Here is a 14,410-nt window from a genome sequence, read left to right as displayed (position 1 = left end):
TGAGCCGCGTGTGACACGGACATCTGTGTGTCATCAGTGTGACACGTACCGGCGCCTGGGAATTAGCGGTAAAGTTAGCGCTGTTCCCAAGCGCTGGGTGCTGAATGCTGCTCTCATCATTGTCCCCTGCTTGTGATGAGAGTAATATTCTGCTCCCGCTGTGTCCTGGTGTAAAAATAAGAATACTCACCTGTCCGAAGATGTCCCTCTCTGTAATCCATCTGACCACTCACACTGGGGAGGAATGACTCGCTGAACTTAGTAAGCAGTGTCTTGTCACTCACTGAGCGCAGTGCCGGGGCCTGCTCGCTGCAGCGAGTCATTCTCCCCAGCGTGAGCGGTCAGGTGAATTACAGCTGGGGACACCTACGGACAGGTGAGTATAAGGATTTTTTTATTTTATTTTTTTTACACCATGACACAGTGGGAGCAGAATACTACTCATCATTGTCCCTTGCTTGCGCTGATCACAGCTCCTTTAGGGGACAATTATAAGGGCAGTGTTCAGTATGTACGAGTATGTGGATTGTAAAATATGGCCATCTGAACCCGGCCTAACCTGCAGTTTATTCATTCAGATCATAGCTGAATTTGGGATTGGTGTCCACTAGATTCCTACTCAGTGAATGTCCACATAATTTGTAGGCTCAGTTATACCAGGAAGGCTATGAATCGCTGAGTTGGACCACACATTGAATTCCTAAGAATAGAAAGAACAGGGATTCCAAGTAATACAATTAATTCTAAATGTTTTGCCACAAAGCTGTCTATCAGTCTCTTGCTCTGTCTAAACCATACTGTCCATCTTGGTCTAAACCAGCATTTCCATGCTGTTAGATTCTTTAAGAAGATGTTAAGAAGTGAGAAACCCCTTTTATATATTTTAGCATGAGAATGGATTGTTTTCAGGTCTGTTTTTCACAAAAGTTGACACCATAAAAAGTGTTTTTAAACTAGGAAGCCGTTTCATGTAGTGTATTTGCATGGCGTTTAGCTAATGTAGTGCTATAAATGCCTCATCAGAAACTCGTTCTATCTAAAACCAGGGAGTTATGATAGACCTCAGTCCAGAGCCTCTCACCTAGCCAAATCAGTTCTCATACTTTGTACTGATGAGGGCCAATAGCCCGAAACATGTGTCTGCAAATTGAGATTTTGATTTGGCCATTATCCCAAGTCATATTGCAAGACTCGTTAAAGGGTTGATTGTGACTTGTAGGATTCCAGTAGGTGACGCTATAGAGTTCACGTCCTCTACATCTCTGAAGGGGCAATTTGCATGTTGAATTCACATTCGCACATTTTTGAGCTTGTGCTGTGCCTTTTACATCTTGTTCTTTAGATTTTTTTGATGTTTCTGCCCAGAAAGCCTTTTTTGACCTGCTCATTATTTGTTTCCTACCTACTGTATCTAATACTCTTCCCCCTTTAGTGAACATGCAAATGATAGTTTTTCTGTAGTTCCCAATGTCACGCTGACTTGTACGAAGATTCGGTTTCCAGGTGTTTCTTTTCCACCGTTCGCCAGGTGCCGGCGTTCCCACTCCCTGTGTATCAACATAGGCTTATAGATTAATTATTATATTGTTTAATTCAATTTCCCGCATGTTCTGCATTTCCCCACCGTGGATCTGAGCCACTAAAATACACATGAGCGTCTTATTGCAGATAGGCAGCGTGTATGGGAATGTTAATGGGTCTGTATCATACAACAGCTACAAATGAAGCTTGGAGACAAATTGCGTTTATTTATCTGAACATCTCAAGAGGACGGTTATTAAAGCACAGCAAAAACCTCCAAATCCTACAAATGTAATTCATGTACCAACAGGGAAAATGCAGAATGGAAGACGGTATAATAGATGTCAAACAAGAAGCAGTCTCAGAAATGAAAAGTTAAATATTTGTGCAAGAAATACATGCATGTCTTTATTTCTACGGCATTCTCTTGTTCTATTTCCCATGTTGTTTGTTTTAATATATCCTGAAAGCATTTTTATATCCTTGCATCCTGGAAATCTATATTTTGTTAGACACCATGGGGCCGCCACTTACAGAGTCAGATTGGTGTAATGAAGGCATCATCTGTAGCTTGTTTTGTTGTACATAAATACATCAGGATCAGATGCATCATATCCTCCTGATTTATGTTTTGTTGTTCCATAAGGAAGCGCCCAGGTCCATGCATTTCATACATTTCTACCATCCGAGCAGTTTTCTTTCTCCGACACCGTAGTCTTCCCAGGAGGAGACAGTGGTATTTACCCCTCCAGCCTTTTCTCATATTTGTCATGTGGTCTCGTACTAGAAACTACCCACAAATAGTCTAGTGCTATTAAAGGGGTCCCATTACTAGATCACAATACAAGCTGCATACAGAAAAATCCCTTAGCCCAAATGGGGACGGTGCACATATTTAAAAAATCCAAAATATTTTTTCAAAATCCGCGGCTGTGTACTTATTTTTTCATGTACAAAGTTTTCCCCTCTTGATATTAAAATGCTTGTTTAATAAGTGGATTATATGGCCTTTCTGACAGTTGATTTTCAGAGTAAGTACACCAGCCTGATAAGGTCTAAGAGATCTGCTTAATAAGGTGTACTGTGAAAACTGGTGAAAAAATCCTCTAAATAAACATGAAGAAGCAAAAAGAGTAACACTATGAAGTACTCCATTTCATCATTTTTCATCTTGTTCTTGCCTGTTTTAACAGTCATGTCAGATGTACAGTAACTACCCAGCATGCACTATCCCCTGAGTGGTCTCTTGAAGACCCCACTATATGAGAACATGGTTCAGGGGTGTGCTCAATTGTCAATCAGTAAAAATAACTAGCAGAAGAGAAAGTCATTCTGAATACACAGACAAGATACCTGATGAACACCATAAACTTGTTCTCTTGGCTGAGCGAGTTTCTTTATTTTAGTAGGAAGAATAAAAGGGATTCCCTGCTTATCTTTCCACAGTACAAAGTATTGGGCATATTGAAATCCAACTTGCCTTCTTCCTTCCAACCCCTGCCTTGGAAGCATAGGAAGGCATTATACACGTCCAATCATCATTTCATCCCTCTGAAATCAATAAACTTCTATCCAATGTGTATGGCCTGGATCATCCGCTGGCTACCCTATACATAATCCATTTAGTTCTGTAGTTCCTAAATCTGAAAAAGGGGTTTGCGGGAGAAGTCCCTTTGTCTATATTTTCATGATCCACTAAATGTAGGAGACCAATTTTAAGATCAATATGGGTGGTGATAAAATGTTGCATGGACTATGAAAAATGGGGAGAAGTAATGTGTAAGTAGTTTAAATAATAGTTGTTACTCTGTGTCACTGATCTTATAACACCTTTTTTGCAGTAAATGGTGGTGGTTTTTCAACTGTATAGGTATCCCACCTGTCCATATATAAATAATAAGGTATGGGGTGACTTTTTTTGTGGGAAGAAGGCACAGTAGTTTGTTACAAAGAATGTATAACATGGTATCTCACTTAGGCTGGAATCAAACGAGCGTATAGCACCCGATGTGAGCGCGTCGGATGCGAGATGGTAATGACTCTGCTCCTGCCCTGCTGCGAGCCTGAGCCAAGTGCGATGCTACTGTGCTGCCATTCTCTAGCATGGGAGAACCGCAGCACAGCTTTGGAGGGGACGGAGAAAGTAATGCCTCCATTGCCTGTGTCTGCGTATATCGTATTGCACTGGGATAACATCCGAGAGCAGTCTAATATTTCACACGCATCCATAGACTTGTATGGGTGCGAGTTAGTCGAGTCTCGCTGCCGAATCGGCATGAGAAAATAATGGCTGATCTGAGCTGCCACATACTAAAGCACTAGTCTGAGTGCTATGCAATGCTTTATCACATAGCACTCGGCCATGTTGAACGGTAGTGTGACTCCGGCCTTATTTGGACACTCTTCATTACTACATTTATTTCTCTGTATTTGGAGGGTGTATAAGTGAGGGGATTGGCTGTCCACCCAACTTAAACCTTTCAGACTTTTTTGGGAAATTTTCAATTTGCCAACCGATAGAGAAACAAATTCCAAACCGTACTGATAACATTTGGAAAGTAGTAATTGTTTATCAGTACGGTTTGGAATTTGTTTCTCCCCATTGTTCCTCTATGAAGGCTCTTATCTACTCAGTACATTAATGTCCCAAGTGTTGGATGAACTTATTTTCTGCCAGTTCAGTGTTTAATGCTCTGCACAAATTAACCTCTTCACCTCCCCCAGCTTGTTGTCTGTGGATAAGACCTATAGAAGCTTCAGCTGTTTCTTCCTTTCATTCATCAGCCTGTTCAGTTGGGCGGACCCATATTCCTAGTAAACCTCTATCACTCCTCAGCTGTGCGGAGAATTGCTTAGCATACACCATGTGGTAACTGTAAATTCTCTAGAGGAGGTGAAATATTGATTTTACAACAAATCAACTAGTTGGGAAACATCTGTTTGAAGTAGATCTGCTGCTGTTACTGTACAGGATTCTGCATATGATTCCAATTTTGCCAAATGAAGACAAGATTTCAACACTTATTAATTTGTGGCCATTGGTTTGTCAGATCAGGTTATGCTGCTGTATTTAGTCCCTGCTGGTATCACATATGTGAGGGCTATGTTCTTGATGTTTGCTGTAGATTGTTGTGTACATACTAGCGCTTCGTAAGTGACTCCAGAATCTTATAATTTTTAATAGAGCGTACAACCGAAGTAGAAAAGCACTTGTTCAGTCAAAGCCAAGAGATTTGAGACTGACACAAATTTAGTTTTTCACAAATTTTGCTGCTACAGAGTTTTTAGATCTTTTAGTCGGATGTTTCTATGGTTATTGAAGTACAACTAGAAGTATTTTATAAGTTATTACCCTTTTAACGACAAATGCATCAAGTTTATACAAACTTGTCATTATTTACAGTTTTGACCCTTATTTTTTTTTAAGACTTCTGCAGTTCGCTGTGACATGCTGGATATCAGCATCTGGGCCCAACCCTGACCGGTGACAACCCATTCTTGTCTTATCATTGCTTGGAGTTTATCACAGTTTCTGTGTTGTTTCTCCACCCTCTTTTTGAGGATTGGCCAAAGGTTCCCAATAGATTGAAATCAGGGAGTTTCCTGGTCGTGGACGAATAGAGGCTGAAACACAGAATTCAGGGATGTGTCACTTGTCAGAGTGCTGCTGTTTACTAACTGTGAAGGATTTATCACTAAGAGATAACATTACTGCACTAATCTGGCAACGCCCCCTCCTGTGATAAGCAGCTCACTGTCTATAACTTTGTACACACAGCCTGGTGTAAGCGGGAGGTGGGGTGGAAGGTTTGTCAGCTTGTCAATAAAAGTTCAACTCATAAATTACTTATCTTTGTACTTCAGTAACCATGGCAGCAAACTTTGTGAAAACCTAAATTTTTGTCATTCACAAAACTTTTGACCACGACTATACGTATTGGCATTTTTAGTGGCAGTTCTAGCTAGACTATTTCCAGATTCGCGTGATACACTTGTATTGAGCACGCCGGGAGTATGCATATTGTATTCTTGCGGTCATGTGACCGACATTCCCGGCGCTGACGCCAGCGTGCTGTATGTGCACTGGGAAGATTCACAAGTCTGCAGTCACACAGTGACTGCAGACTTGTCATTTTAGACCGGACAACCCCTATAACGACCGCCGATGCACATTAAAACGGCGGCCGTTAAGGGGCATTATTCCCTCATTGCCGTTTTAAATATACATGTCAGAGAAAAATGATGACCCCTGAGCCCACCTGGTACCTCCGCTGTGCCCTGTCCCTCCGTCTCCTTCCTGTAAAAAAAGGAAAAAAAAAAAAAATCTGCCAGCCGGCAACAGTAGGGAATTTTTCCTATTGGTTCCTTTTGATCACTGTGATAGACTCCATCACAGTGATCAAAAGCAAAAAAATAGTAAATCAAATCCTCCTTTGTCACCCCTTAGTTAGATAAAAATGATAAAATAAATTTTTCTCTAATAACCCCCCACGACAGCACCACAGGAGGATGTTGCCCCACCCTAATAGGGACAGGAAACACTAAGAGGTCAAATAGCCCCTCCCACAACCTCCCTCCAGTGTTTTTTCCTGTCCCTATTGGAATGAAGAGGTCATCCTGCGGTGCTCTGTGCCGACGGTAGGCACTAAACCTCATCTGAAAGCCGGGCAGCTGGGACCGATTCTATGTTCTCCTCCCTGTGGCTGCTCTCGTCTCCTCCGGGACTCTGGACTTCTCATCCAGTCCGCACCCGTAGGTAAACTATGGTGGGTGCTAGGTTGGAGGCCTCCTGCAGCTCTCCAACATTTCCTCCCCCGCCTCCTCATGTGGCCTCCGGGGCGCTGATTACTGGGAGAGTTCCATGTCTCTCGGCGCTGGGAGAGAGCGCTCCACATGCTGCAAAGTGTCGTCAGACGCCGGTATTAATTCCATTGACGTCACTTCAGGTCCTGCGTTCCACGCTGGAACACATAGCTAAATGAAGGCCGGAAGCTCCCTGGCCTCCGGCAATGATATCATCCGGCGTGCTTTCCACGCTGGAGCGCACAGAAAGGACGAGAATGAGGAATTGGTGGCATAGGACCGCCAGCATCTCAGGATTCCTGCCTTACACCTGGATACCGGGGGAGGAGCTTCCTCTAGGAAGAGGAAAGCGCATGTCCGGTCGCCTAAATAAGGCCCTGGACAGAAGACATCCTAAGGTAGGACCAAACCTTTGGTGATGTACATATGGATGGGTTAAATTCTTCCCGCTCCGCATCTGCAGAGCATGACGCTGTTCCAGTCCCATTAAGTGTCTGGCATTGGGGTCCTTTCCTGGGTGCAGGTAAACTATATGCTATCCTATTCCTTCTTTCTCTTTTTTAGGGGGGACAAGGATCTTGCACCAAGGACTAAAATGAACCGCAAATGCGCTGTATGTGAGAAAAAACTGTCGTCATCAAATAAAAGACCGCTGTGCCAGAAATGTACAGAGAAAGTCATTAGAGATGAGCAACCATTCCTAATAGAAGAAATTAAGGGCATAGTTCGCCAGGAAGTTCAGTCCTCCGTGGCCTCATTCTCCCTTCCCACCTCCAGTATACCTCTGAGGGCTAAGAAAAGGAAGATTTCCCAAGTCAGAGATTCGGATTTTCAGGACTAAATATCCTTACTGGAAAACGCCCTAGAGGAAGGGGAAGTAAGCCCTACAGAAGAGGGCCAAGAAAGTAAGAAATATTACTTTTCCTCGGAATATATGGAAGAATTCCTTACAGCGGTAAGAAGGACTATGGGAGGTGTTAGAAGAGAAAAGCTCCTGAACTGTCCAGGAGGAAATGTTTGCTGGTCTCTGGTCCAAAAAGAAAATGGTCTGTCCCATACATAAGAATATCCAGGACCTGATCCTAGAGGAGTGGGAATCCCCGGAGAAACGAATATACCAGCGGAACTTAAAGACAGATTTCCGGTAGATGAAGAGAACTCTAAGTGTTGGACTGAAGTACCGAAGGTTGACATCCAGGTAGCCAGGGTCGCTAAGAAAACAACGCTACCATTTGAAGACTCTTCACAGCTGAAAGATGGTCGCAGCCAAGTCATCAGTCCTGTCCAATTCCACAAGACGTGCACTTTGGCTAAAATCCTGGAGTGGAGATGTAACCTCAAAAGTAAAACTCTGCTCTATTCCCTTTCAGGGGGAATATATGTTCGGGTCTGCACTTGGCGGTCTTCTGGAAAAAGCGGCAGAGAAGAAGAAATCTCTACCAGAACCCAGAAATTATAGGAAGAGACCATTTTGTCGTCCTCCGGAACAAAACCCTTTCAGGGAGAAAGGGAAGTCTGGTTGGTGGAGATATCCCAAAGGAGGGAAAGGCAGGAACATTTTTTTCTCCCAAGGGCAACGACAACGCAAGCCATGACGCCAGAATAGTAGGAGGCTGTATTTCAAAGTTCCTTCCTCAGTGGCAGAAAATTTGCAAAAAACATCGGATTTACATGCGTGATCTGACGCAGCACTTTTGCCGCAGAGAAAATACGCTTTGTCCAAAGCGCTGCTATTGCCTGATTGTGGGCATATAGTCTTAGGATTGTGTTGGGGTTGGTATTTTTTCAAAAGTAAACAAACAAAAAAAAAAAATTATGACGGTATGGTGACTAGTGTTGCGTGCAACTGCTCGCTACTTGAGTTTGCATCTGGTGCTCGGGTATACACAGATTATCACGGGAGCTCGAGTGACATGCTCGAGTCCCCACCCCACATGTTTCATGGCTGTTATACAGCCAAAAAAATCCTGGGGATTTTCTGCCATACACGGGCCATCCCCGCATGTGTTTTTCTGGGTGTCTTAACAGCCGCAAAACATGCAGGGCGAAGACTCGAGTATCTCACTCGAGCACCTGCAAAACTCTGTGCATACCCAGGCAACCAATGCAAACTCAATTAGTGAGCACTTGCACTCAACACTAATGACAATATATTCAATATGACGACCTAATGTTATCAAATTCTGTGTCGTACCTCTGTGTTCAAAATTCTTGCTATACCCCTTGATAAAATCCTTGAGGTGTCTAGTTTCCAAAACGGGGTCACTTGTGGGGGGTTTCCACTATTTAGGCGCATCAGGGGCTCTCCAAACGCAACATGGCGTCTGCTCTCGATTCCAGACAATTTTGCATTCAAAAAGTCACACAGCGCTCCTTCCCTTCTGAACCCTGCTGTGCGCCCCAACAGTGGTTTTACCCCCACATATGGGGTATCGCCATGCTCAGGAGAATTTGCACAACAAATTTTGTGGTCCATTTTCTCTGGTTACGCATGTGAAAATAAAAAAAAAATTGGTCTGAAGTAATATTTTTGTGAAAAAAGTTAAATGTTAATTTTTCCTTCCACGTTGCTTCAGTTCCTGTGAAGCATGTGAAGGGTTAATAAACTTCTTGAATGTGGTTTTGAGTACCTTGAGGGGTGCAGTTTTTAGCATGGGGTCACTTTTGCATATTTTCTGTCGTGTAGACCCCTCAAAGTCACTTCAAACGTGATGTGATCCCTAAAAAAAAAAAAAAAAAAAAAAAAAAAAAAGTTTTTTTAAATTTTGAGAAATCGCTGGTCAACTTTTCATCCTTATAACTTCCAAACAAACAAAAAAAATTAGTTGCAAAAATTGTGCTGATGTAAAGTAGACATGTGGGAAATGTTATTTATGAACTATTTTGTGTGACATATCTCTCTGACTTAAGGGCATAAGCACTCAAAGTTTGAAAATTGCAAAATTGTATAAATTTTTGCCAAATTAACGTTTTTTTCCACAAATAAATGCAAGTGATATAGACGAAATTTTACCACTATCATGAAGTACAATGTGTCATGAAAAAAACCAATCTCAGAATTAGTGGGATCCGTTTAAGTGTTCCAGAGTTATTACCTCATAAAGTGAAAGTGGTATGTAATAGTACTCACCACGTCGTAACCCCCGATTCAGCGTAGGCTCCAGCGTTGAGCCCCCACTAAACCGGGCACATGTCAGCTGATTTATACAGCTCACATGTGGCTGCAACAGCTGTGGGTGGAATCGCGATCCACCCGCGGCTGTTAACTAGTTAAATCTGACAGCGGCATTTAACAGTGCTGTACCGGAAGCGCGTCACTTACCTCGCCCATCAGTGACCCCGTCACATGATCACGTGTCACCGATGGGTTGGCAGGAGACGCCTATGGCTCTCATGTCCAGATTGCTATGAGCGCTGCCCAGCGGTCGGCTCTCATTGCAAGTGAGCAAATCTGCTACATACAGGCGATCTGCTCATCGCCTTTATGTAGCAGAGCTGATCATGTAATTGTGGCTTCTAGTCTCCCATGGAGACTATTGAAGCATGCAAAAAGTAAAAAAAAAGTTCTTTTAAAAAAAATACAAAAGTTTAAATCACCCCCCTTTCGCCCCATTCAAAATAAAACAATAAAAAAAAACCCACACATACCAAATATGTGTATCACCACGTTCAGAATAGCTCGATCTATCAATATAAAAAAAAGAATTAATCTGATTGATAAACGGCGTAACAAGAAAAACATTCTAAACGCCAGTTTCTTTGGTTGCCGCAACATTGCAATAACGGGCGATCAAAACATTGGGTCTACTCCAAAATGGTGTCAATAAAAACATCAACTCGGAGTGCAAAAAATAAGTCCTCACCCGGCCCCAGATCCCGAAAAATCGAGACGCTACGGGTCTTGGAAAGTAAAAAAGAACCTATACATGTTTGGTGTCTACAAACTCGTAATGACCTGGAGAATCGTCATAGCAGGTCAGTTTTAGCATTCAGTGAACGTGGTAAAAAAAAAAAACAAACTGTGGAATTGCACTTTTTTTTGCAATTTCACCACACTTGGAGTTTTTTTCCCGTTTTCCAGTACACGATTTGGTAAAACCAGTAATGTCGTTCAAAAGTATAGCTTGTCCTGCAAAAAATAAGCCCTCACACAGCCATATTGACTGAAAAATACAAAAGTTATGGCTCTGGGAAAAAGGGGACCAAAAAATGAAAATGCAAAAAACGGAAAATGCTCTGGTCATTAAGGGGTTAAGAATCTAATTAGCGCTGTCAATAAGCAGTTAAGGGTGTGTGGAAAACAATGTGACTGACCTATGGTGTTCTATATATTCGCTATCTCCATAGTCTTTCTGTTGTTTTATGTTTTGTACTATATAAATATTTTGGCCTTACAAAACAAAAAAAATAGAAACTTTGCCTTTGCTCACCAATTTAGGGTATGTAACTCATTTTTGTAATTTCATAGGAGAGTGTTCTCAAATAATATTTGCTTTTATCCTGTTTTCCAGGAACTGACCAGTGCTTTGATGCACGTGAAGCTTCACCTCTTCGTCCAGGTGTTCACACTCGTCTTCTTCCCAACAGCAATATGGTTCTTCCTTCAAGTGCTGTCACTGACGTCTATCAATGAATGGCTGTTAAAGGGGTATGTCTTACATTGTGCGCTGCAAAAATCAGAAGCTGTTTTACAAATATTTAATATGATTGACTAATATCTTCAACAATCAAAACTTATGATTTTGGTAGCTCTACTTATATTCTTTAGATGCACATTTATAGCCTTGTGCTATCAGCCCCCTCACCCTTTTCTGCTGTCAGTTTGTAGATATGTTGTAGCTGCCCATGCCCCATGTAGCCAGGATGTATATGGTCTGCTATTATGGAGATCAGACAGACAGGGTCAGACCAGCTCCCCGGGGACAGCAGGGAGATGAAGTGATCAGCTCCCGATCACACACCATGCTAAACACCGCGCTCAGAGCAAGCACTGGGTCTAGTACTGGGACAGCATTCTTCCTGCATTCAGGCTGTTTCTGTGGAGACCTGTGATGTCACAGTGACATGAGGGTCATTTAAGTGTGACATGTAGAATGGCATGCTGGGAGGTCATGGTCTATATCTTCCCCGCAATCCGATTACTATCATCTGAAAAATTGCTGGAATAAGACTGATCATGCCATCCTGGCTTTCTTCTACCTTTTAGGAGCAAAGTGTATAAATAATGATAAATAACTCTATTCTCCTCATATACATAAATTACAAAAATATATATCTTCCTAATCCACCATATACACTACATATACAGTACATAAAATGTTTTTTTTTGTTTTTTATTTATGTACTGTATATGTAGCGTATATAGTGGATTAGGAAGATAAAATGTTTTTTTATTTATCTTCCTAATCCACTATTCTCATCAGGAGGGCCCCTTGTGATGTGGACACGTTACATCATGCCCTCTTGTTATAATATGTCCAAATAATGCACAATATATTCTTCAAGTCCACACAAATCATTTTCCAACATTATTTAAACATTTCCATTCAAAAGGTGGTCTGTCACTATTTATATATGCTGTATACCAGCTGTCGAATTATTGCATGTCCCAGTCCCCTGTGAGGGGGTTTAAATAAAAAAAACTAAAAAAGACAATTAAAAAACGTTAAACATAATTGCGTTTTTTTTTTTGTCTTTGCTATCTCCAAAGAGTATAATAGAAAGTGATAACATTTTGTGGTAGGTACAATAATTTAATCAATAAATACAGCAGCTCACCACACAAAAAACCAACTCCTCACACAACAATGTCAATGATAAAATAAGAGTTTCGGCTCTCAGAAAATGGCGAGACAAGCCCACATTTTTTTCAGCACTGAAATAATTAATAATAATAAAAGCAAAACACACTATTAATATATAGTTCAGAATGTTCCCAGGTGATTTTTCTCTCTCAGTGAACAGCAAGAAAGCAAACCTGAAAAAACAATGGCAGAATTACTTTTTTTTTCTGCCTCTGTTTCACCGCACTTGAAGTTTTTACTTGATTTCTAGTACATTTCAGTGGCAAAATAAATGGTGTCAACTGCAACTCGTCCCACAAAAATCAAGCTCTCATATGGCTAGATCTACGGAAAGATTAAAAAAGTCATATTACCAGGTCATTTTTATCACACAATGACTGTTGTAAAACAATATCAAATAAAACAAGGGCAAAATTGCATTTTTTTTCACCAGTTCATCCCACTTTTTCATTGCTTTGTATGGTAAAAGGAATGGTGTCATTCTCAATACTACAACCCGTCCTGCAAAAAAACCCTAAAAACTCTTACATGGCCATGTTGACAGAATAATAAAGTTACGGCCTTTGGAGGAAGGAGAGGGAAATTTGGAACCTTGAAAAGGAGAATTGGTTGCTGTGGTAAGGGGTTAAAGTGTACCTGTTTACATCAGGCTAGTGCTGAAAACCGCTGATGGGTGGAGGGGTGTCTGGTTTTGGACCCACTTCGAGCTGATATTGGATGTAGGCTGTGAGTTGATTTAATGAGCATTTTTATATGGAATTTGCACCCTAATGTGTGAACAGTGTCTAAATACTAAGAAAGACGAAGGATTTGCTGCTGTACATTATCCTGTTTTTTTTGGTAAAACATCACGCTGCGAGAGGAGAGGGGGACTTAAGTAGAGGAACTGACGTCTGATTGTTGCGTATTGCACTATTGGATGTGTGGGCAAAAGGAAACTACACAAAAGAAAGGGCAAATATCACGCCTGGAAGAGCATACTCACTTGGAAAGAAACCATTTGCAAGAAAAATGAATTAAATCACGAATGCCATGCAAAAGGATGGGAAAAATATCGTTAGATGATCTTGTACATTAAGGCATATGCTATAAAAATGTATTTGATGCAGATCCCACCAGTTAGGCCAGCATCTGTGTCGAGAATGGGGTCCCAGGCGTCCCACTGTCAGTGGAGGTGGTCAAAATTCTTATTAACTTGTATGGAAATTGACTGCGAGCAGCATATGGCAAGGCGCTGTTTTCAATATAGATGTGGGTCTCGCATCTATCATATATTTATTCCACATGCCTAAACGTACGAGATGGGAATACCCTTTTAAAGATGCTATCCCACAATGCACATTTATCTCCTGTCCCAAAGGTAAGTAAAAAATGTCTAACCAGTAGGTGGGGATCGCTAATGAAACCCCAACATTCACTAGAATGAAGGTCCTATTTCTTCTTAGCAGAAATAATCCCGCTGTTCTTTAGAATAAAAGTTTGCAAAAACTTTGTTGTAAATTTAAATAAAACAGGTCATTCCCAGTACTATAAAAATATATAAGTGCTTGCCCTACGTGAACCATAACATATTCCTTACTCATGGATCCATCCATGCTTCTGTTTTATTTGAATCTAGAATAAAGGTTTTGCATACTCTTTATCCAAAAAGCAGCTGGATTCTCCCTACTTTCTTGATTGCTATAACCCTAGCAGGAGTGGTTTTATCCGAGCTGAGGATCACTGGAGACTTCAGTTTGGGTGAGCCGAATCACATTTTTTTTCTTGTACCGATTTCTTCTTAGCCCACAACCAGACTGAGGAGGAGCTTTAATGAAGCGGTGGTCATGCATTCTCCTTACCATCCATTCAATATCCTTGTGAACTGAAACAGTCAAGCATTTTTTTTCTCCTTTTAGATGTAAAAATGGCATTACCCATTTGTATAATACTAGACTATAATATTTCCATAATACTGTGTTAGTTAAAAATCTCTTTTTATTCACAAAATAAGTACAACCACAGTGCCAAAGCTATCATCCATGATTTGAGAGTATTCTTATAATATAAAATAGTCATAGATTTAAAGCTTCATAAAAAAATTGAAGTGGTTTTGAGACTTTGGAGAGTAGCGAATGAATGTATGGGCTTTAACTGAGCATGCAGTGTAAAATATTTAAAAGTCTTAGTATTGCTTATGTATCTGACTTATGTTAATTTTCTGTGGCTAGATGACGAGGAGGAAGGATTAAGATGTCAAGAGAAATTAAGCTAAACACATCAGCCAATCAGTTGCATTCATC

General features: G+C 41.1%; 1 protein-coding gene across 4 annotated transcripts in view; it reads left to right on the top strand.

Moving 5' to 3' along the window:
* Positions 1–14,410, top strand: part of SLC10A7 (solute carrier family 10 member 7) — a 248,028-nt gene that overhangs the window by 26,160 nt on the left and 207,458 nt on the right. For all 4 annotated transcript variants that reach the window (XR_012247589.1, XM_073642504.1, XM_073642506.1 and 1 more), the window contains exon 3: positions 10,836–10,972. Coding sequence is in view for 3 of the 4 variants with exons in the window: in XM_073642504.1 (XP_073498605.1) it covers positions 10,836–10,972 (137 nt within the window). In the remaining variant the exon portion in view is untranslated. The remainder of the gene's footprint in view (positions 1–10,835; positions 10,973–14,410) is intronic.

Source organism: Phyllobates terribilis, unplaced genomic scaffold (genome assembly GCF_046119375.1).
Source record: "Phyllobates terribilis strain yellow unplaced genomic scaffold, ASM4611937v1 Scaffold_1__5_contigs__length_1240528914, whole genome shotgun sequence".
Taxonomy (NCBI): Eukaryota; Metazoa; Chordata; class Amphibia; order Anura; family Dendrobatidae; genus Phyllobates; species Phyllobates terribilis.
This window is presented reverse-complemented; position numbering and strand designations above follow the sequence as displayed.